This window comes from Mustela erminea, chromosome 18 (genome assembly GCF_009829155.1).
Source record: "Mustela erminea isolate mMusErm1 chromosome 18, mMusErm1.Pri, whole genome shotgun sequence".
In the NCBI taxonomy this organism is placed as follows: Eukaryota; Metazoa; Chordata; class Mammalia; order Carnivora; family Mustelidae; genus Mustela; species Mustela erminea.
In genome coordinates, this window is record NC_045631.1 from 42,321,638 (window position 1) to 42,345,596 (window position 23,959).

At 45.3% G+C, this 23,959-nt stretch overlaps 1 protein-coding gene across 4 annotated transcripts in view; it reads right to left on the minus strand.

Annotated features, from left to right (window-relative positions):
• The window catches only part of EZH1 (enhancer of zeste 1 polycomb repressive complex 2 subunit), a 36,418-nt gene that overhangs the window by 4,218 nt on the left and 8,241 nt on the right, over nucleotides 1–23,959 (minus strand). For 2 of the 4 annotated variants that reach the window (XM_032322808.1, XM_032322809.1), the window contains exons 2-21: nucleotides 22,710–22,753; nucleotides 21,546–21,673; nucleotides 21,303–21,431; nucleotides 20,059–20,178; nucleotides 18,553–18,673; nucleotides 16,425–16,601; nucleotides 15,474–15,576; nucleotides 13,732–13,895; nucleotides 13,235–13,326; nucleotides 9,729–9,909; nucleotides 9,285–9,481; nucleotides 7,590–7,681; nucleotides 6,637–6,677; nucleotides 6,020–6,145; nucleotides 4,814–4,992; nucleotides 4,176–4,271; nucleotides 3,682–3,763; nucleotides 3,155–3,235; nucleotides 2,665–2,749; nucleotides 24–2,382 (exon numbers count right to left, since the gene is read on the minus strand). In XM_032322808.1, the coding sequence (XP_032178699.1) occupies nucleotides 2,322–2,382; nucleotides 2,665–2,749; nucleotides 3,155–3,235; nucleotides 3,682–3,763; nucleotides 4,176–4,271; nucleotides 4,814–4,992; nucleotides 6,020–6,145; nucleotides 6,637–6,677; nucleotides 7,590–7,681; nucleotides 9,285–9,481; nucleotides 9,729–9,909; nucleotides 13,235–13,326; nucleotides 13,732–13,895; nucleotides 15,474–15,576; nucleotides 16,425–16,601; nucleotides 18,553–18,673; nucleotides 20,059–20,178; nucleotides 21,303–21,431; nucleotides 21,546–21,662 (2,244 nt within the window). In that variant the 5' untranslated portion in view covers nucleotides 21,663–21,673; nucleotides 22,710–22,753 and the 3' untranslated portion in view covers nucleotides 24–2,321. Of the gene's footprint in view, nucleotides 1–23; nucleotides 2,383–2,664; nucleotides 2,750–3,154; nucleotides 3,236–3,681; nucleotides 3,764–4,175; nucleotides 4,272–4,813; nucleotides 4,993–6,019; nucleotides 6,146–6,636; nucleotides 6,678–7,589; nucleotides 7,682–9,284; nucleotides 9,482–9,728; nucleotides 9,910–13,234; nucleotides 13,327–13,731; nucleotides 13,896–15,473; nucleotides 15,577–16,424; nucleotides 16,602–18,552; nucleotides 18,674–20,058; nucleotides 20,480–21,302; nucleotides 21,432–21,545; nucleotides 21,674–22,709; nucleotides 23,087–23,959 lie in introns of those variants that run through there. The other 2 variants (XM_032322810.1, XM_032322811.1) reach the window with 2 other exon arrangements.

Consider the following 23,959-nt stretch of genomic DNA (forward strand, 5'->3'; position numbering starts at 1 on the left):
AAAGTACACAATATACAACTTGCCAAAATGGATCCTACCACTTTATTCAGATAAGAGGTCACAAGCCACAGGACTTTAAAGTGCGTGAGATTCACTGGCAATAAAGCCGCACATATACCAGCCTCCCCCAGTCCCCACCACCTTGCTCCATCCGTCATTCCATGGTCTGGGGGGAGGGGTTGAGACCCGTCATTTAAGGTGTGGGCGTGGGGGGCAGCGAGGGGAGAAGGATGGGAATGCTGGTGGAACAGGAGTCCCAGTGGTCTGAAACTGGCAAGGAGGGGATTCCGCACACTGAGGGAAGAGTGGGGTCAGTCTTGCCTCTCAATGGCTGGATGTCACTTGCTGCCCATCTTTCCCCACAGCCAGCTCCATTTCAGACAGACCTAACTCCTCCTTCATTTGTCTCTGGTTTTTCCCTGTCCTTTACGAGGACTTCAGAGCCCACAGTCCAGCTAGAGAGCGTCTCCAGTACAACGAACACAAACCACTGCATCTGGAGATCTCAGAATCATGGCAGGGCTGGCCAGTTAGGTGGGAAGAAGCCTCTGTCAGGAGCCAGCTGGGTGTGTGCTGAGGGCTGAGTGTACGTGTGCCCATAAGTGTGGTGTGTGAGGGTATGTGAGTGTGTGTGCATGTCCCACCAAAATCCCTATGTGACAGTCTGGCCCGAGGGAACCCCACTCCTTGCTTCATGGGATAGCCAGTGGGGTTGGAGGAAAGGAGTGGTCAGTACAAACTAGAAAAGAAAAGCTTGGGATTCCTAGAGGAGAGAAACCAGCTCCCTACTCCAGTATTCCCTGGGCCAGCCTGTCCCTGCGCACATCCTTTTACCCAGCACAATGCCCCTTATTCCCCAGCGGCTCAGCACAGCAGCCGTAGACACAGGGGTAGCTCCCCGAGTCGGCCCCATGCTCATTTACATCCTGTGCGGCAAGGAGGCTCCTCCTTACTCCTCCAGGAGCTGAGAGGGAACTGGAGGGGAATCTTCCAACCCCTAGCCTTCCCCTCCCCTTAGGAATGGGATCTAGGCAGGGGCCCCAGAGACCTCAGCTCAACTCCACCTCAATCTGCAGACCTCCTCAAAGAAATAAAGTGCTTGGCTCTTCATGACTCCCAGAGAGAATGGCAGCATGGACAGGCACGGGGGTTGGCCTGCTACTTCTCAAGACTTCAAATACCCCCCACCAGTGTACATGGCGAGCGCGATGGCGTCCTAAACACATGTAACTTGGGAGCCCCTCACCCACTTCCAAACTCTGTCAACTCACCCTTTCCAACAGCAGGTGCATCAGACAGGAAAATAAATCACCTTCCGAACCTCCCCCTTTCCAGCCCAAGCCTTCGCCCATCTCCCCAGAAGACAGAAGCAACAGAGGCCCTGTGGGCGTGGGCTCTAAGGGGAACGAGAGGCCTGAAAACAACTCCACAGCCTGGAACCAGAGTGTTCACAGCCAGCCCTGCACACCCCGCCATGCCTCTTCAGGAGCAGCACGCCGCCTGCCTGCAGTCACCAAGCCGCAGCTCTGGAGGCAGCTGGCTGCACCCTGGCACCTGCTTTCAGGAATCTGAAAATGTATCCACCCATCTCCAGAGTATGGAGAAGGCTTCTCAGAGCCTAGAGGGCCCCAAGCTTAGCAGTTTAACTCGGGTCATCAGGATGGCTCTGGCTCTCTATGGAAGAACGGCACTTAGCTGTCCTTCTCCCAGTGCTGAAGACCTATCCTCAGGACTCACACTCTGAACTTGAACTCTGCCCGGAGGGAGCAGGTAGTTTAGGTGACCGTCTCCCCATCTGAAGTCAGTCTGTACCACCGCCAGGCTTGCCTTTGACCCAGGCCGCTCGTAAGTTCCAGGTACCAAACTTCATTTAGCTAGTCCTCTCCAGGTCCTGTGACCAGAGAGAGGTGCCGGCAACCAAATTACACAAGGACCCTTGACTTGGAAAGTTAGAATTACAGGACAATGCTTGTGAGGAACTTCCCAGGTTGACTGCCGAGGCTCACAGCCTACACAGCAGACAAGAAACCGCGCTGAGCCACCCACCCCCAGCCTGCGCTCTCTTCCTCTGAGGCCTAAGACTCGGTCTCGCATTTCTGCACCTCTCTCTTCTGGGGGCCCAAGCCCTAGCTGCCTCTGTCTCCCCTCTCACTGAGACAGCTTGTTCCCACCGGACACAGCCGAGGCCTCGCTGCAGAGGGAATGGGTGGGGGATTCTCGGTGTGGGAGACACGTAGTGCAGGAAACTCGAGCAGCGGTGGTGTGTGCATGAAGCAAAGACAGTGCTGCTACCATAGGCGCTGGCGTGGGGCCCAGGAGGGCTAAAGGACATCAGTTTCCCTCTCAATCCCCACGTACTTGAGAGCATCAGCTTGGCTGTACCTGTCCCGGAGCAGGAGGAACCAGGTTACTGTCAAGGCTTTTGTGAGCGAACCAGTAGACTGCCCTCCATTCTGCTCCCTCTCCCCCTCCCTCAGAGCGGTTTACAATTGCTCCCACTTCTGATGCAAGGCACCCGAGAGCAGAACAAAGAGAAAGACATGACCACCAAGACTTGACCACTGTCTGCTTCCTCCATATCACCCACCGTAAGCCCCCAAATCAATTCTAACAGCCACCCTTCTGTCCCTGGAACCACCTCCCAACCATTTCTGGCCCCCTCACCTGTAATCAAAGAAGAGCTCTTCACCAGCTTGAATTGCCCTTTTAGCAAAGATCCCAATGCGATGATCCCCATTCACCATGACCACTGCGGACAGGACAAAGCTAAGGCTAGGTTCCTGCTCAGCTCCACGCCAACGATGCGTGGTGCTGGGCTGATTTTCTCCCAATTCCCAGTGAAAACATAAATAAAGTGGAATTAAAAAGCAGTCGGTGATGACTGTTGCCTCTGTGCTTTTAGAGCTCTTGTTCTGACTGGTGATATAGGAAGAGTATTATCTCTAAGAGATTCTTGTTTGTGGGAAAATGGTTATAATGTATTCAGTGAAGAAAGCCAATTACAAAACAAAGACTCAAAATGATACCAGATGTTAAATCATGACTGTCTTTGACAAAAAATACCTCAGCAATGAAAAAGTTACATAATGGATAGAAATCATAGTAAATAAAGCATCCATCATCCACCCTCCCTCCCACGCTACTGAGAGCTCACCTTTGGCATAACAGTTGGGGTTCACTGAATGGTTTGCAAATCGAATTTTGTTTCCTTTCCGGGTAGCATCTACTACAAAATCTATACAAAGAAAGACCATGAGCTCACCAGACAAATCCACAGCTTCTTGAACCTGATTTCAAAATCAACTAAATGGAACAGAAATAATCCAGCGGGAATTCTGAAGACCAGCAGCACACAGCATAAGAATATGGCCTCATGTGAGTGTGCTCCCTTTGGATCCCCCCATTTTGCTAGAATTATGGGTCTCCTCTTCCCATCTACTGGGTGGGGAGATTTCTGAGGTGGAAATGCCCAGTGCTCCAATTAAAACAAAACCCAGAAATGGGGGTTTTCCCAAAGCAAGTGAACCGAGACTCATGGCATCTTGAAGTTCAACCTCCCCACCTCACTCTGTGCACCTGCTGGAGAAATCACAGCTGATCTGAACGTGGGCTATCGTAAGGGCAATCTGGTAGAAAGACCCACCAGAGACCACCCTGGGGCAAGAGGAAGAGACTCCATACCATTGTTGAGGTTGAAGAGGAAGCTGGACATGTATTTGTCATAGACCTTCCCCCGTCGATCAGCCTCATCCTGAGAGATCAGCTGCAGAGACAGACAAGGAACAAACGGGGGTCGGGTTGCCCACTCAGGGCATGGTCCCCTGCCACAGAAAGAGCTGAGAGGGGGCGGTGTCGCATGGGGTGCTTGCTGAGTATCATGATGAGAATCACAGGAGACAGGGCTCAAGTTAGTTCATTCCAATCCCCACCCACCATGACCAGTATGAAGCCTGAAGAGAGTTCCCTGCCTTCCCCCGCCTTCTGTAGCAAAGAATTTCAGAAGAGTGGTTTATCTCAGGATTGCAAACACTTCTGTGGGATCCCCCAAGGGGCCACACAAGAACTCAGCTGAGTTATTTAGAGAGTTAAGTCATAGAGGTCTGGCCCACAGAAAATCAGAGTTTCTCATCAGCATCTCCCCAGATAGGAATGTGGTCCAAACCGATAGCACTCACCTCACCACAGTATTCAGAAATGAATTCGTTCTTTTGCACAGACTCCTTAATGAAGGTGCCCCATCCGGCCACATCTGAGGGGGCCAGCAGCAGGTGCTGGGGAAGAGGAGTCAAACCTCAGACTACAGGGCATGTGTGAGCAGGCGGGGTGTGTGCTAGACGTGCACGTGTGCCGGGGATGGGCAGGGTGGAAAGAACAAGCAACTGTTAAGAGGATCTGAAAACAGAAAAAGGTCTCAGCCATTCTGTTCTGGGGAGAGGAAAAACAAAGAAGGGAGGTGGCAAAAGGAAATGTAACACCTCCTCCTCTAGGCCTGGGGGCCTCCTGGAGCCGAGTCTCAGTCTCAGTCTCGAGGAGCTCAACTCACTGCTGCGAGTCAAGCAGAAACAGACAACATCCTCGATGGGTCCTGTGTCCCTCCTCTCTGCTCCTCTCAGGCTGGCCAGTTCAGGGGTCACGCTTCTAACTCCTCCCCAGGACAGACAACTTCAAAATTCAAGTACACGTGTGTCCCTTAGGATTTGCCGAGCCCTTTTATGTAGAAGCCCTCCAAGGGGCTGGTGGAAAGAGGTCGCTGGAGCCAACTCCATCTTTCCCCCTCCCTCATGCAGCCCGCAGGCCCATAAAAAGCCCTCACCTTCTTGAGGCCTCGCTGGATGCTGCAGTTTTTGCAGGAAACCACCTTGCAGTCCCAGTGCTCGGAGGCCCCACAGGTGAGGCACAGGTCGGGGTCGCACTCTCGCACTGCCAGGTAGCAGGGACACTGCTTGGTGTTGCACTGGGTCTTACAGCGACAGCCAGGGAAGCGATTCTGACCTGGGGCGGTGGTGGGACACAGGGAGGGTTAGGAACCGGGGCAGGCTAATGCTGGGGCTCAGGTCTGCCTCGAGGGTCAGCAAGGAAGTAAATGTGATATGTTCCGGGAAAGTTAGCAAAATAGAGGAGAAACTCTCTGGCCAATAAGCATCTAGTCAAGTTTCTTTCCGGAGAACATGGAGTGCCTTCCAACATTCGTGCCTGGGAATCAAAAAAGCAAGTTTGCCTACGGAGAGGTGTTTCCTAGAGATTCCTCAGCAATGCTCTCCCTCCCCCTTGTTGGTGGAATTTGGAAGGGAGGTGGTGAGTGGCCCACAGAAAATGAAATCAGTGCTTTTCACTGCTAAATCATCACCATCAAAACAAGAATCATTTTGAGAACAGAATGCATCCGTTCTAAGCTACCCTCCTCCACCCACTGCCCTCCCCAGCACGAGTGCCCCTCCGCTGTGGCTAAGATTGATATCTGCTATGGGTTAGAAGGGGTTTCCAGCACAACTGCCCAGGCACCAAGTTCTGCAGGCTCTGGAGGCCGTTATCAAACTGCTCAGCCTTGAGCAGGGAAGGGCGCGGAGCGATAAGAAGTGAGGGAGAAGCACGTCTAGCCTCTGTCCTACTTCTGCTGACATCCAGACGGGACAGATATGAAAACTCCCAAGTAGTAAACTAAACTAAGCCACATACAGACTCGTAACCCCTGTATGTCGTGACACAACATCCTAGAAAGGGAGGCAGTGACTGCACCAGAAGGAAAACGATTCCCAGGTTTATTTCTTCCCTGAAAGGTAAAGATGGGAACATTTCTGTTTCTGTGTAATTGCTGCTTTTAGAATCAAACACCTACAGATTTTTTAAAAATGACTTTTCCAGATCTTAAGTACTTGTTTCCTCTGTAAAACGCTTAAAACACAGCAGAGAGAACATCAGAAGGCCCGAGGCAGCAAGGGCCACAGGCTGGGAGGGGAAGGTGGGCTGTACCAGGGCCGGCTGTCTGGGAGGACTACCGGGGAAAGCAGAGAACTCTTACAGTCCGGGTTGCACTGGCAGAACTTCTCACAGAAATTCTGTGTCATGATGCAGGGGCAGGTGCTGTCACAGGGGCGGTCTGGATGGTCGCAGGGCTGGTAGTTGTACACTTGTGTGGAGGAGTTATCTAGGGGAGAAAAGAACAGACCACAACACTGCTGTGCCCGCGCCCCCAGCTGTCCTCACGCCCAACTGTCCCATGGCCCCGCACTAGGGGAGGCTGCCCTGGTCACTGTCTTGGATGCGCATTTAGCACCTGAAGGGAAAAGCAGTCAGAGGTGATGTTTGTTTGGCAGCCACCATGGGGGGATTTCTTTGTGGGGAGAGGGTGGAAATGGCCTGGGACTGCAGGAGAGCCATTCCGAACAGTAAATGAAGACCAGAACTTGGCAAAGAGCTCGCTATGCAAGTCAGAGGCCACAAGGCTCAAAACTCTGCCTTCGGAGAGCTGTTCTCAGCTGCAGTGAGAAGCTGAGCTGTTCTCAGCTGCTGCAGACAATTCTGCAGCCTGCGGAAGCGGTGCAGGGTCAAGGAGTGCAGCTGCAGGTGGGGCGGGCGGGGGACCACAGCCCTGCGACCCCGGGCTGAACTGCCCGAGAGCACTCTGCTGCAACTTACCTTTCTTCAGCTGAATTTTCCTGCAGTGTGCAGCCCACAACCTGAAAGAGAGACGGATGGACCTGGGTCACGGCTCCGGGGAACTCTGCAGATTTGAGTAAATATCGACGTGACCTGCTCTGAGGGACTCTGGTGTGATGACTGGGGAGCACCTCCCCCAGTCCCTTCACAGGAGGCCTCTACCCTGGTGGGGGCTGCTGGAGTCCATCTGGAGTCCAGCTGCTCTATGCTTTGAGATTTAAATATAAACAACAAAGATGCCTAAAAAACAAACACAAAACCTTACCCTCTGTGTCTATTGTAATGCTATTGTTTCTCCCTCACCCTCTCCTCCTCCACTCCCTCCTTCTCTTTGTGGAAGGGGGGGGTGTGGGGGAACTGAGGATGGGGAGGTGGGAAGACATTTTAGGAATCTGCTGAGTGAAGGAACTGAGAGGGAGCAGAAGCTACGGGGACTTCTTTCTCTATCCAGAACTGGTGTCCGTTCCTTCCTTCCGTAGGTGATAGCCAATAGGGAACTGAGGCAAGCAGAATGTTGAATTAAAAAAAAAAAAAAAACCCTTCCAACCCTAAGCAAAAGCTATCTAAAAGACAGTGTTATTATGCAACTTAGAAAAACAATACAAGTGCCAAAAGAAGAAACTCTGGTCAGAGTTGAGAAGTGCGAACAAGTGGTCACTAACCACCCAACGAGGAGAAACGGCGTCAGGGTGGAACCATGAGACTAGATCTGGTCCCACTGGCCAGGAGCTTAAAGGGAAAGCAGACACTTATCTCCTGGTCCATAGCATCTAGGGATGGGGAAAAGGGCTGGTCCGAGGCACAAACCCACAAGGAGCACGGAGAAGGCTGGCCCTTTAGTTGTGCAATGCTATACTCAAGAGGGAGGTGGCTGGGGAGTCCAAGGGGAGGTCAGAGCACAGGGAACAGAAAGTCCTTTGTCCAACCCTTGCCTGTGCTTTCTTTTCTTCTTCTGCGACGGGTTCATGAGCTCATCTGTTGGCAGCTTCAGGATAAGTGATTCTTTGACTGCAAACTGAAAGACCTGGAAGAGAAATCCAAAGGGACCTGTCACTCCTTCTTGAGCTAGGTGGTCAGATAAGTGAGCCAACCAGGGGCTGGGCGTGGGAGCATTCTGGAGAGCTCCAAGGCGGCTGACTGAGCATCTCTTTACTCAGGGAGAGACAGAGTGGCACTGGGATATGGCATCAATAGCCCCAGAGTTCATTAACTACCTAGCCTGACTCTAGAAAAGAGAAATACTGAGCACAGTTACAACTTTCCTGGTTAGTAGCTTTCATCGACAGCTTTGCCCACCAAGCCTTGAATGGGATGATTCTGACAAGCACTATCTATCTCTTCTTAAGAAGGGCAACTTTGGGTACTTCTGTGTTACTGAGTGAAAGAAGACACAAGCAGCACCACTTGGCTAACCACTAGCTCCCCCTGCTGGTATGAACAGGGCAGAGCTTTGTCTATTTCTGGAGCTTTTTGTTTTTTCGTTTCCTTTTTGGCTATGGACCCTCTTGAGATTCTATGAATACAAATATTCTTCTTGGGAAAATACACACAAAATGATTCTGCAGATGTTTAGTTTAAGAATCTGGGCCTCGGGGCACCTGGGTGGCTCAGTGGGTTAAGCTGCTGCCTTCAGCTCAGGTCATGATCTCAGGGTCCTGGGATCGAGTCCCACATCGGGCTCTCTGCTCAGCAGGGAGCCTGCTTTCTCCTCTCTCTCTGCCTGCCTCTCTGCCTACTTGTGATCTCTCTCTGTCAAATAAATAATTAAAAATCTTAAAAAAAAAAAAAAGAATCTGGGCCTCAAGGAAATAGGTGTGAGCTCCAAAATGAAAGCAAAGGGCACTTTTCCTTATGGTTCTATTGCTTGTTCCAAGGGCAGGCATCACGAGGAGGCCAGAGAGACTCCTCCAGAAGTCAGGGAGCTGAGCAGCATGGCACAGTTCTGGTGTTTCTTTCCTGTTGCCCAGACCAGCCCTAACACCCAGTGACTCCCTGTCCCTGCTCTTCAGTCTGTCCTCTCACTGCAGTCGGGAATAGACAGAGGGACACTGGGACATCAAGTCCCACTGCCTCCAAAGCATCAGCAGCTGCTACCAGACTGTGCTTCTGGCGACAGCATGAGTGAGAAGGGTGCAGTCCAGGCCCAGCTATGGGGGGTGGCAATCAGAAGAGCTAGCGAGAGACCATCTGGAGGAAAAAGCAACTGAGGAGACTGACGGAGGGGATGGGAGTGGCAGCTGCAGGAGAAGGAGCACGCAGATAAGAAGGTCCCTGGAAAGACTTGGGAGCCCCTTCTGGGAAAGGGGTGCACATTTAGAAAGAAAAGTAGGAACCAAAAAACAAAGACTAAAGACCAAAAAAAGCTAAAAGAGTGTGGAAACATCCAGGAGAGTCAGATAGTGGCTAGAGGAAGAAATAAAAATTCAGCGAGGAGGAGAGAAGGTCCCCACGCGCTGTGAGGCCTGGCATCTGCACAAGGTCCTGTGTTTGGGGAACCCACCTTGTGGCCCAGAAGCACCCCCTCAAGCACCCCCTTGAGACAGGCAGCCACACAAGATGGAAAAAGGACTGACAGAGCAGGGGATGAAACGAGGGCCCTGTGTGTCCCTGCTCTTCTCTGACAGTACCTGCTTGCACGTCTTAGTGCCCAGAAGTCTGGCTATTGAGCAGAAGTTGTTGAAGTAGGTGCCATGGAAGACTCGAAAAAGGGATTCCTCAGCCCCAGTCCATTCCACAGGCTCCGAGGGTGCCTCTACTACACAGAGCTGAGGTGGGGCCGGACTAGCCTTCTGCTTCGTGGGGGTCTGACAGCGAGAGTTGGCCTCTAAGAGAGGAGGAGATAAGAGAATAAGGAGAAGAGAGAATGCAGTTATCAGGAGTTTGCCACAGACTCTAAAGAACTTCATGCTACTTTTAGGAACCAAAATATCCTGTCTCTACTGCCCATAGCAGAAGCTGTAGAAAGAATGAACCATTTTTAAAAGGTAGTTAACTTTTAAGCGTTAGGCACTGATCCCGCATTTACCAGAGACCTTGAGTGGAAAGAAAAGATCGCTTTCTGTTCCATATACCTGAAGAACTGGAGGCCCAGTCATTGCCTGTATCCCTGTCACTGTCCCCTTCTTTAGTCTCAGCCACAGCAGAGGCTGAAGTGTTGGAGCAGGAAGCACTGACCATGTGGTGCCTTCGCCGGCGGCGACCGGAACACTTGGAGCGAGGGTTGTGAAGCATGGCGTACTCCTTTGCCCCTTCCTGCAGCGGACACAGTACAGGTGGGAAATGGGAACAGGCCCAGAGTCACCATCCTGAGCCCAACCTCACAAACCACCTTCTTCAACACCTGTGCTTCCAGGCTTCCCCCCAAATCAGTATATTATCTTGCTCTGTACCATGTCAGTGTGATCATATAAAAGCTGCTTAACAAACATTCCAGGGGGGCCTGCGTGGCTCAACTGGGTGAGCATCTGACTCTTGATCTCAGCTCAGGTCTTGATCTCATGGTTGTGAGTACATGCCCCACCTTGGGCTCCACGTGGGGTGTGAAGTCTACTTAAAAAAAAAAAAAATTCTAAAACTTATAAATTTATACCTCTCCACAGAGGAGCTGTCCTATAATCTTAAAAAAAGATAGAATATATGCATCTTCAACTTTCCAGTGAGCTGTATCTAAAACTCATTTGCATGTCAGCTATATAGAATTTGAGAACACATTCTCCTGTATATGAAGGAATGAGGCTCAGAGAGGGGAAGGGACTGGCTTCTCTTATACTATATATACCATGTATTAGTATATGCACTAGTAGAATATACTATATAGTATACAATATACAGTATAGTATTAATATAATAAATGTTATATATGTAGTACAGATACTAATATATTACACCATATATACATATCATATATTAGTATATAGCTCATTGTTCCAGAATAGGAACAAGAATCAGGAATCCCTATCCCCAGGCCATGTTTCTCTTTTTATTCTACTGCATTGCTTATGTTTCAATAATAAAATATGTAGTCCTTCAATTTGTACAATATCACTACTTACTTCTAGGACTTCCCTCCAAATCAGTATATTAAACTTGGAAGGAATACTTCATTACTTCATAGCTATGCTTTATTAAAAAAAAAAAAAAAAAAAAGGCCAAATAACTATCATTCAGCCTGATCATCTATCTTCTCCTCAGACTTAGTTCCCAAACACTTCTAGCTGTTTCTGAAAACCAAATCTACATGTAAAGGATAAATGTTTGCTATTACCAAGGATATCCAGATTAATATCCTGTAGGCCTTAAAGGAAATTCTAAAAGAGAATTTTTCAAGTTAACCGAATCCGACATCATGTGCCCGTGCTACCGTGTGCACACACAGCGACACTTAACAGCTATTCGAACATCATTAAGCCTGCAGAGCTAATTTTAGCTCATGGGAAATAGGGGGTAGAGAAACAAGTTACATAACACTAGGAGAAAACCACAAACAAATCCAGAATATGGGACAGTATCCTACAAGACAATGAGCCTGGATTTTTCAAAAAGAAAAATAAAATGGTGTGATGATTTGAGATTAAAGGAGACTGGAAAGACATAATAACCCAACAGCACATATGGCTGGATGACCTTGGTTTAGAGAAAACCCCAAACCCAGCTGCTCTTGGTACAGGTGAAAAAATTTAAATATGGAATGAATATGGAATGGACAGATGATATGATGAAATTCTAGTGAATTTCCTCAGGTGTAATAACGTGGTTATATAAGAGAATGTCTTTATTTTTAGGAAGCGTGTGCTGAAATACTTTGCAAACAAGTATTCAATGTCCGCAACTCATTTTCAAATGGCTCAGCAAAACACGTGCATAAACAAATAGAGGGACAAAGCAAATATGGGAAAAATGTCTTTAAATCCAAGACGAAGGTATCTTTCACCTTCTTTGCATGATTGAGAATGTTCTTAATAAAATGTGTGTGGGGAAACAGTCAGGCATTATAGCTGAGTATGGACTGACTTCTAAAAAGCAATAAAAGAAAGACTGCCCAGACATTTCTGTATGTGAAACACACAGAGACATACATTTTGGGCACTGATGGCATCTTTGTGAAGCATGTACGTACGGGGGTCCAGGGTAACCACTGTGAGAGGGACACCATCTAAATGCTGCTATAGAACATGGTGTCATTTATTAATTTTTTTGAAGATTTTTATTTGAGAGAGTGAGCGAGAGAGAGCACACATGTAGGGGGAGGGGCAAAGAGAGAGGGAGAAGAGGGCTTCCTGCTGAGCAGGGAGCCTGATGTGGGGCTCGATCCTGGGACACTGGGATCATGACCTGAGGCGAAGGCAGACTCTTAACTGGCTGAGCCACCCAGGCACCCCAAGTGTGGAATAATTTAACAAGCATGGCCTGTGGAGTTAGACCAGAGCTTGAATTTTATTATTGCCCCACCACTGACACATTAACAAATTTTGGACAAAATACCCACAGTTTCTCCACCTCAGGATGTTGTTGTAAAAATGAAAGTAAGAAAATACATGGTAAGGGCCAGCACGGTACTTGGCACACAAGAAGGAGTCAATACATATCAGGGAGAAAATAAATAAAGTCTATTTTTTCTTTTGCAATTATCACATGACTCATTTTCCAGATATATATCCAGTGGCCCGTTCTACCATCTTTTCTTCTATTACCCCACTAAAGATGGTCCCAAAGGTACTTAGCTGTATGACTTTATTTGGTAGCAGAAATTTTATCAAGGTATTTTATTCTTTACCTACCCTCACTGTATGGTGCAGAAAGCAAAACCATGCCTTTGGCTCGCCTAAATGAAATTATTCCTTTCTAGTTCTAAGCTACTGCCTTCCCACATGAACGCAGGAGAATTTACGCAGCTGCATGAAGTCTGTCCATCAGGAAAGGGTCCACCTGGCATCTGGTTGTTTATCTTACGAGACATCAGTGCTTTCATGTGTTATTTTTCTTACGTTTATATGCATGTAAAGGAAGACAGCAAAGAAAATGCTGCCATACACACGCACTCCTCACTCCATAAGACTAACTTCACAGTCTTTAGTATCTGGGAGTTCCTGAAGAGCAGAAGTCATGGGGCTCCTGGGGGGCTCAGTCAGTTAAGGGCCCAACTCTTGATTTTGGCTCAGGGTCATGAAATTGAGCCCCACGTCGGGCTCTATGCTTAGTGTGGACTCTAGCTGAGATTCTCTCTCTGCCCCTCACCTTGCTCACGCTCTCTCTAAATGGATAAATAAAGTTAAAAAAAAAAAAAAAAGAGCAGAAGTTGTGTTTTATCTGTGCTTTATCCCACAGACTGCTACGTATTGGCTCATTCGGTTTGTATTCCCAGCAGCAGAAAATGGAAGGACCATTTCCTGCTAAAGTTTCAACAGCATTAACAACGGCAGAACAGTTCAAGAATATATCAGCAAGGCACACCAGGCTGGCTCAGTCAGAGGAACATGTGACTCTTGATCTTGGGGTGATGAGTTTGAACCCCATGTTGGGTGTCGAGATTATTTAAATAAATAAAATTAAAAAAAAAAAAAAAAAAAGGAAAACATACCAGCAAAAGGAAGCAATCTGTGCCACATGGTTCTGGTTCAATCTTGATCTCTTTGTTCTTGCGTTTATATACATTAGGGGTGGCGTGAAAAGCTGGAAAACACAAAACTGTCCTGTTCCCAATGGTCCATCCACTTGATAGGATGGGGAAGAACAAAACCAAATTAGGGAGCCACTGTGGGAAAATTTAGATATAAATCATCAGGTGCACAGAAGTGCACCATCAGGGTGCACAAAATTTAATCATTTCTGACATCAACAATCCTTTCAAAGCTAATAGGTACTCAGGGACACTTAGGTTGCTGGTTATTCTGTCCTGACTCCTGACCATGCAAAGCACATTACACTACAACTGAACAAGTGAATATCGAACTGGCCCTTTGTAAAACCATCTTCAGATCAGAAGCCAGGAACTCTGTGTGATTAACTGAAATAAACAGAAGGAAATGGAGTTTGGGGATGGAGAACAGGAGAGCATTTCAGAGGTGCCCCACTCACGGTGAAGGAAGCAGTCATATTTGAAGCAGCGTCGACAAAACAGTGTGTGGAAGGAGTGCAGAGACTGCTCCCGCTGCACGGACTTGGCGTTGGGGCCATCAATGTTGGGTGTGCACTGAGGGGGAAGTGCATTGGGGTCTGACATCTCCGTTAGCTCTCGATACCTATTTTTAAAAAGAGAGATAAGAGGGGCACCTGGGTGGCTCGGTTGGTTAAGTGTTTGCCTTCGGCTCAGGTCATGATCTCAGGGTCCTGGGATCAAGCCCTGAGTTGGGCTCCCTGGTCACCGGGAAGTCTGTTTCTCCCTCTGCCTCCTGCTCCCCCTGCCTGTGCTCTCTCTGTTAAATAAATAAAATAAAATAAAATAGGGGGCCTGGGTGGCTCAGTGTGTTAAAGTCTCTGCCTTCGGCTTAGGTCATGATCCCGGAGTCCTGGGATCGAGCTTCACATCTGGCTCTCTGCTCGGCAGGGAGCCTGCTTCCCTTCCTCTCTCTCTGCCTTCCTCTCTGCCCACTTGTGATCTGTCAAATAAATAAATAAATAAATAGATAATAGAATAGGCTCCATGCGTTAATAAGCCTCTGCTTTGGCTCAGGCCATGATCTTAGGATCCTGGGATCAAGGCCCGCATCAGGCTCTCTGCTCAGTGGGGAGCCTGCTTCCCCTTCACTCTCTGCCTGCTGTCCTACTTGTGATCGATCTCTCGCTCTCTTTCTCTCTCTCTCTGTGTCAAATAAATAAATAAATAAATCTTTTTTCTTTCTTTTTTTTTTTTTTTAAAGAGAGAGAGAGAAGAACTCTTTCCAAGGAAATGTCTTCACTGAGAAAGTACAGATTGAACACTGACAGTCATCCAGGTACAGCCTGCCAAGGGAAGATAGGTTTTTTATGGGTCTTGTTGATGATAGAAGGGTGTATAACTAAGTGGGTATGTCATTGCAATTGTGCTGGGCGAGGCATATGTCTGAAAATAAAGAGAGAGAAAGATTTGGTAAGTATGGTGCTGGAGTAAATCTCCAGAAAAATGGTAGAATTTAAAAGTTCTCTGCCAGGGCGCCTGGGTGGCTCAGTGGGTTAAGCCGCTGCCTTCGGCTCGGGTCATGATCTCAGGGTCCTGGGATCGAGTCCTGCATCGGGCTCTCTGCTCGACAGGGAGCCTGCTTCCTCCTCTCTCTCTGCCTGCCTCTCTGCCTACTTGTGATCTCTCTCTGTCAAATAAATAGGTAAAACCTTTAAAAAAATAAATAAAACTGCTTTTTAAAAAAAAAAAAAAAAAAAAAAAAAAAAAAAAAAAAAAAAAATAAAAGTTCTCTGCCCAAACTTACTCAAAATCCAGCAAATGTGACCCTTGATATGGGAATGGGCATTTAGAGGTAAAGAGGCAAGCAGGAAATAATCAGAAGTGCAAGCAAATCACAGTGTACTTACCAGAAACAAGGCTTTTTATTTTTTTATTTTTGTTTTTTAAAAGATTTTATTTATTTGACAGAGAGAGAGAGATCACAAGTAGGCAGAGAGGCAGGTAAAGAGAGAGAGGAGGAAGCAGGCTCCCCGCTAAGCAGAGAGCCCGATGTGGGGCTCGATCCCCAGGACCCTGAGATCATGACCTGAGCCAAAGGCAGAGGCTTAACCCACTGAGCCACCCGGGCACCCCTATAAGGCTTTTTATTAACCAAAAATAGACTTGAATAAAAGTTTTGCCTGAGCACTCTACATGGCCTGAGTGGGACAGCTTTCCCTACCTCTCCTTCATGTCATCTGGAACACCATTCTCAGGGAACATCGAGGCAATTGCACTGAAGATCATGTCATTTGGGAACTGTTTCTTGGAACTCTTTTTGTTGCCTGAATTGGAAATAACAAAAGACTCTTGAGTGCTATAATCAGAGTATGCAAACAAAGCTGTTTGGTCATTTTTCCCTTTTGTCACAGCATTTTGATTAGAACAGCTGTGTTAACCTAACCACTGACTGTTTAGGAACACATAAAGGAGGTCAGTGCTACCTGGACTTATCGAATAGGCTCCTCATAATAAGGAAATCAGAGTCATGTACACATTAATGACGAATCCCACAGTCCAAGAAAGAAACTAGAGGGGAACACAGGATTTTTCGTGGGGAGATGTGAATATTGCAGAATGCCACCATAATGATGATGCTGAAGAACAGGAGCATGACACTCTGTCCCCAGACATCTAATTAAGTAACACAGAGCATAATTAAACATTACGTTAATTAAATATTAACAATATGGAAAAATGCTTATGACAGAAGATCAAATAGCAAGGGATATAAAATTGTGTGTGTGTGTGCTCGTGTGGCATGATCCCATTTCAGAGGATGCATATAAACATGTTCATTTATACACGTACTTTAGAAACCCTGAGTTATAGTTGGCGTACAGCATTATATTTACTTTAGTATGTGTATATATATATTCTTGTGCATGTGTGTCTCCACACAGACACATATCTTAGCTCTAGAAGGAAATATTAATGCTGGTTATTCCCTGGTAGTAAGATTATAGGATAATTACATTTTCTTCTTCATAACTTTTCATATTTCTCAAACACACTAGTTTGTCTTCCTTTCAAGGGAACCAGTTAAGAAGCACCAACAGCCTTTAATCATCAACAGTCCTCTCTGTTTCTCCCTTCTTCCCTGTCTCTGCCGCTTTCAAAACGGAATATTTACCTTCAAGAGTGTGTCTTTTTCTCTTTCTTGTTACTGGCAGGTCTTCTTTGCTGTCATCTTGCTTTCCATCTGAGGTGTCATTGTGCCCTTCCTCCTCCTCATCGGAATACTGATTCAGAGCATCTACCAACTCCAGGAAAACTGCATCACTAATCAGGACAGATCCGGGGATCATCTCTGGAACATGAAGATTACATGCATGGGCTCCATTAGTCCTTCTAGGAAGGTTTTCTTGTATTCACTCCTGAGGCCCAGATAGATAACATATGTACATTTTTATATGAACAACCAGGAAATATACAATAATTTTATTGGCTCTTACAAAGGCAATAGTTCAGCTGTCTACACTGGGAAATCCAGTTATATAGGCTTTATTCTTACAGGGCAGTTCATTCCTCAGTCACAGAGCAACCTGTATTTATGGTCCAAAGTCTCAAAAAAGTGCACAGACAATACAAATGGAACAGAGAATGAATGGTAACATGAAAACTTATTGGTTTTGCTGCTGAGGGCTCGGTAGTGACTTCTATGAATCAAAAGATAGCATTATCTTCCTAAAATACTCTATGGGGTTACACTACGACCTAGGATAAAGTCTTTGAACACTAGGCGGCAGTGTGGGTAGAAAATGCACTTTCAACAGTACCCATAAGTTCAAAACAGCCACGGAGGCCATTGGTTTGCAAAGCCATGGGGAGTCTCTCCCCATCTTCCCGCTTCTTACACGCTGGCAGCCTTTCCTAGAACTACAACTAAATCCAAATGACTCGCTTTCAGGGTGGTCAGAATATTATAAATAATTTCTGGAGATCCAGGGCATATCTGGATCAAAGCAGGACAGAGATTATGCTTACTGCCATTCTCAGAGAAAGGGAAATGAAGAACAAAATGGCTCTGGATGGATTAATGGAAAACTCCTAGGACCATACTTCTTTGTGCACTAAACTTCCTCTCCAGCCACTGATTCCTATATACATAAATGCTTACTATATATATAAGTAAATATATATATGTTCCAACTCCTTTTTTTTAAATTTACATTTCTCTTTTTTTCCCCAATTTTTAATTTAAATTCGATTTAGTTAACATAGTATATTATTAGTTTCAGGGGTAAAATTTAGTGATTCATCAGTGGCAACATAACACCCAGTGCTCCCAGCTCCTTTTAAAGTTTTTTCTTTTTCTTTTTTTTAAAGGATTTATTTATTTATTTGACAGACAGAGATCACAAGTAGGCAGAGAAGCAGGCAGAGAGAGAGAGGAAGGGAAGCCGACTCCCCGCTGAGCAGAGAGCCGGATGCAGGGCTTGATACCAGGACCCTGGGATCATGACCTGAGCTGAAGGGAGAGGCTTTAACCCACTGAGCCACCCAGGCGCCCCTCCTTTTAAAGTTTAACCAAGGGGGCACCTGGGTGACACAGTCCGTTAAACATCTGACTCTTGGTTTTTGGCTGTGGGATGACTTTTGATTTCGGGCTGTGGGATGAAACCCTGCATTGGGCTCTGTGCTCAGCTTAGGACTGTCTCTCCTTCTCCTTCTGCCCCTCCCTCTGCTCCCTCTCTCTCTGTAAAATAAATAAATCTTTAAATAAATAAATAAAATTTGATGAGGGACATTTTTAACATAAAATTTTTACTCCTAGTCATGTGATGACATTGAATATTCTTCAGCAGGTATGCAGCAGATAAAAGCAAGATGATGATGTACCAAAGAGGGGACACCGTTCTAATGAAGTTTTCTCGGGGCACCGGGGTGGCTCACTCAGTTAAGTGTCTGCCTTTGGATCGGGTCATGACATCAAGTCCTCCATCCGGCTCCCTGCTCAGTGGGGAGTCTGCTTCTCCCTCTGCACGCTCTCTCTCTCTCTCGTGCACTCTCTCTCTAATAAATAAATAAAATCTTAAAAAGTGGCTCAGTTGGTTGGACAACTGCCTTCGGCTCAGGTCATGATCCCGGAGTCCCGGGATCGAGTCTCGCATCGGGCTCCCGGCTCCATGGGGAGTCTGCTTCGCTCTCTGACCTTCTCCTCGCTCATGCTCTCTCTCACTGTTTCTCTCTCAAATAAATAAATAAAATCTTAAAAAAATAATAATAAAGTTTTGTCCCAAAGAGCCCAGCACCACTACCTTCTTCACCATGGACTTTCCCATCGTAGTTATTGATCAGCTCCTCAATGAAAGTCTCATCCTCTTCTTTCACCTCATCTCCCATGTAGGGAATATTGCACAAAACGGTCTCATCTTCTACCTGAAATCAAACCAGATGTGATCCATTCCACGAATCCACGATGCATTTCCTCTTTCTTGTTTAATGGACTCTTTGCTGGGCCTTTTTCGCTGCTTGACTTTCCTGAAAACACCTTTGGTTACAGAGTTTCCTGCGTTTTTAAAGACCGGCCATTTTGTTTTGCCGGCAAAACCTCTAATGGGAGGGGGTGATGCTACTCTTAGGGAAGAAAGTCAATTTAACTACTTGAGGATATCAACTACCAAATGGTTAGCCTGGTACTAACAGTGATATTTCCACCAACATCTAGAATCTGACAGCACACTTATTCACAGTGATTCCATTATCTAATTTTATCTACTAAACATTATTGTAAAATAGGTAAAAATATCACTTAAACAACAATCTAAAAAGTCTTCAATTTTAATTCTTCTCATAAGTGGAGACACACAGATGAAAAGGAAGGCTTCCAAGAGTATAACCTGTAATATAACCACAACAATTAGAACAGAAACTGAGCAACCATAAAGTTTCTGGATATTCTATTATACAGACTAAGTACTGACCTCCTACAATCATACCAAAAAGCTATGATGACAACTCATGTCAGTTACACTCAGTGGGAACCTGAAGTCAATTACAGCATGAGCTATGAACATTTCCTGTCTAAACAAACAATACTAATGGATTTTTGCTATTGTTGTTGTCCAGCAGAAAACACAGTCATTCTTAATTCCCCAAGTATCAAGTAAAATTACTGTGAAGTTTTATTCTAAGAGACAATTCCCTTTTGTAAACCTGTATCCTACTCCAGCCAGCAGAACTGTCACCACACAGGTCATAAGCAATGGCAGTATTTGGAGAGGACTGATTATCAGGACCACAACTAATCCTAGAAGGAATCATCACAAAGGCCCAGATGAAAGACTCACAGATCCCTGTGTACCTCTGTTATCTCAGGTGCTTTCAGAGCATCTTGCCTTTAGGGAATTCAGAAAGGATTGCTCCATCAGCAGGAAGATGTCAACCTGCTTAAGCCTCAAGTGTCTGATTTAGACTGCATTTGACTACACATGTTACAAAACTGGGCCAAAGTAGTACGGGAGAATTGGAGTCTTGCCCAATCTCATTCATTCAAAAACGAAACTGCATCAACCTAGAAGTACACTTCAGAGAGCACAAGATAGAAAAACTTGCGATATAAATATATATATATATATATATACACATATATATATGTACACACACACATATTTAGAGTCAATATATTACAAGAACAGTCTGCCCTGCATAACCAAGCCTTGCTAAGTATAATCTAACAACCTTTAGCCTAAGAGAAGTGCCAGCAGACCAACATAAGAAAATCATACAGTTTATACAACTACCCCAGTGCTTTCAATACATACCATAAAGTTCTGCTGGAGAGGGGACCAGGAATACATGATGGGAACCAATGCAACTGTGTTCAGTGACCTCATTAGCATATGTTGGCTTGCAAATCCTGGGAAAATGCTCTCTATGGTACACTGAAATATAAGCAAAGACATGGAGAGGGAAAGGCAAGCCACGACCCAAGAGAGAACTGCAGTTTCCTTCTGAACTGATCACAGGAGTACTCTAATTCTTACAAGAGGCTGAAAGCTTTGTAACAATCAGCTCCTGGACTATAAATCCACTGGACTATAAACCTCTGCAAAGCAGGAACTCTTATCTTTGTGGTGTCTACAAACTCCAGCACTGTGCCTCTCACATTCAGCTGGTGTTGATTTCAGTTTAAAAGAGCTGGTCTCCTTGGCTGTCCACAATAGCAAAAGGCCTCTGAACATCCTAGGAGATGAAGTTTTCCTGAGAACCTAAACTTTAACACAGGTGACATCGACTTAGCTCCAGAGCTGATGGAGACAGTACAGGAGAAGCAAAGCAGCATAAAAATTATAGTCATATTCTGCTTTGGAAAAGAAAATTGCTCTCAATACACTATACGCTTTTTATATTTTTATTTTATTTATTTTTAAAGATTTTATTTATTTACTTGAGAGAGAAGAAGTGAGACAGAGAGCACGGGCTGGGGTGGAGGGGCAGGGAGCAGAAGGAGAAGCAGACTCTGCCAAGCAGGGAGCCCTATACGGGGCTTGATCCCAGGACCCCGGGCCCATGACCCAAGCTGAAGGCAGACTCTCAACCAACTGAGACACCCAGGTGCCCCTCCTTTTTATATTTAAAAATATTATCTCTTTGAGAGAGTAGAATGAATTTTAAATTTATAACAAGGAATATCCCTTTGATCAGTATATTCCTGTCCATTATGCTGGGCACTCCTTTTCCCATATCAAAGTACCAGATGTGCCAAACAAGGCAAAAAAAGGTTGTTTTGAAGCTTGTACCCAGAGTCCAGGAAAGTAGACACTAAATGTTATGTTTTTCTGTTTAAAAAAATCCACTCATGGTTATACTCTATTTGAGGAGAATAATAGGTGAATAGGCTTTTCTTTAAGCTACAGATTTACCAAGCTAGTTATTGAAAGCTGACTATAATAGCAGTATCCATCATCCTTATTTCTTTTCTAATAAGTCGCGAATACGGAAAACAAACAAATAAACAACTTGTCCAAGGAAGCGAGGAAGACTGAGTTTAGATGCCTGGAAGTACCTTTTTGAGAAAAGGATGCCCACTCACGGGCTTCATCAACTGCACAGGTTGGACACGGAGCTTCTTCCATTCTTCATTGAGGATCTGGGTTTTCTCTTGAACCTTTGCAAAATTTGCCACATAAAGAGCCTAGAAAAGCCAAGGAGAAAATGGTTAGGATTTCAAAAGAAGTGTTCTAAAAAGCCAAGCCGGTCACAGTGGATCGATATATTAAAATAGATAGCCCTGGGGGGTATTTTTTACCTTGGCACCCATATTTGCCTGAAGCCGTTTCAGTTGCCGGAGTCGCATGTATTCAGATTTGACTTTTCTTTTCCAGTAAGTGATGCACTTGGAAGTAGGGGGATTTGGCATATCCATTTTGCTGTAATCTAAGAGAGTCAGACATGAGAAAAGGCATTTTACTGCCTGGGGATGAAGAATTCCTCAAACTCAAATAAACGTGGTCAGTCATGCTTCCATTCCCACTGCATTTATTCATAAAAACAGTGTTTAAAGAACCCAAATCTGTGAGCTCAACAAAAGGTTTCAATTAAGAAAAAAAAATAAAAAAAGATTTCACATAAGCAATTCCTGGTCTGATCACCAAAAAGCTCAACCTCTGTCCTCCTGTGGTCCCTTGTTTTTAATTCAGCATTCAGGAAGTTCTCTCATGGATATTTAGGAATTTGGATTACTTGGAAATTTGGAAGCCTACTCAATACCTTGACTAACAGAACTATTCAGCAGGGATCAAGTTAATATCAAAGTGCTTCAGGGGCGCCTGCGTAGCTTAGTCGGTTGAGCAAATGACTCTTGATTTTGGCTCAGGTCATGATCTCAGGGTTGTAAGATCAAACCCCGCATTGGGCTCCACGCTCAACCCAGAGTCTGCTTGAGATTTTCTCTCCCCCACTCTCTCTCCCCTTCCTCCTAACTCTCTCTCAAATAAGTAAATATTTTTAAAAATTAATTAATTAAAAAAAGAGCTTCATGCATAACTTGCATATGAAACAGAAGACTCCTGCCATGGAAGAAAGAACAAAGCACAGTCTTCCTCCTTGTCCACGGAGATAGGTTCCAATACCCCCAGTGGATGCTTGAAACCATAGAGTTTAATTTATGAATTAGGCACCCAAAGAGATTAACAACAGAAACCAACAATAAAACAGAGGAATTATAACAGGAAAAAAAAAGAGCTTCATGGAAAGATCCACTCACACTACAGAACTGTACCTGCTAAATTATCTGAATCCCACCACAAGCCTAGCAGTAAAGGTAGGCTATGACAACAGCATAATCTCATCTCCATGTCAACAGTAAGACACAAAGAAATACAACAAGCAAATCACTTTTTGGGGGACGGGGGGTTGTTGAGTTAAGGTTCAAAGTTCTAAAAAAGTACTTACTGTAACACATTCTACCTACCTCATAGAATGCAGGGGGAAGTGTCTGGTTTTATAATGTGCCTTCTGTTCTTCAGAGGAATGTCAAGACACAAAGGCAAAACAAATGTTCAAAAGAGAATAGACAGTGGTTTTAAGTCAATGGAGCATATTTTTAGACCCTAGTACTCTCAGTAGGGTGCTCACCCAGAACTACAAAGACTTTGAAGTTTCTGCTACCACTATTTCTTAGTAAGTCCGGCCCCAATCACACTTGATGCCATTTGTCCTTTCTTTTATTAGATTCTATCCTTCCAGTCATGTGTGTAAATGTATTCTCATAATTACCAAGTTCACACTTCTGCTTTTCTGAACCAATTTCTAGGCTCAGCCAGCAGACTCATCAATTGTTTTAGATAAAGAACAAATATTAGGGAGCCTGGGTGGCTCAGTGGTTTAAGCCGCTGCCTTCGGCTCAGGTCATGATCTCAGCGTCCTGGGATCGGGTCCCGCATCGGGCTCTCTGCTCCGCAGAGAGCCTGCTTCCCTCTCTCTCTCTCTGCCTGCCTCTCCATCTACTTGTGATTTCTCTCTGTCAAATAAATAAATAAAAATCTTTAATAAAAAAAAAAAAGAACAAATATTAAGTACATGTAAAAATTCAATAAAATCTATGAGGTTATGTTTTTATTCTATATTAACTACTGAGATTTCCTAGAGAACTAGTTCTATTCATTTCAACTAGCATTTTAAGTTAATGAAAACATTACAAGAAGCTATGAAAAGCCAAAATTTGAAACAGAAACTATAGTTTCAGGCCTTGTTTTTTAAGTTTTACGAGAAAAAAATTTTTCCTTTGGAGTTTAAGAACTTATTTCTTCTAAAGAAGCATTTTTTTTTAAGATTTCATATATTTATTTGACAAAGAGAGAGAGAGAGATCACAAGTAGGCAGAGAGGCAGGCAGAGAGAAAGGAAAGCAGGTTCCCTGCTAAGCAGAGAGCCCCGACAGGGAGGGGAAATCCCAGGATCCCCATCATTTGGCAGAGGTTTTAACACACTGAGCCACCCAGGCGCCCCTAAAGAAGCATTTTTTAATTACCTGTTTTTCTCCATAAGAAATGACAGCACTGACAAAAAAACAACAAAATTTAACCCACTGTCTCATATCTGTCACAGACATGATTATAACATCTCATGCACAAGGACTTTAAAAGACTATACCTGATTGTTTCATCTGAAGAACCAAATGGATTGGGGTAATTCAATGCTAAATTTAGAGGATAAAAGAAGG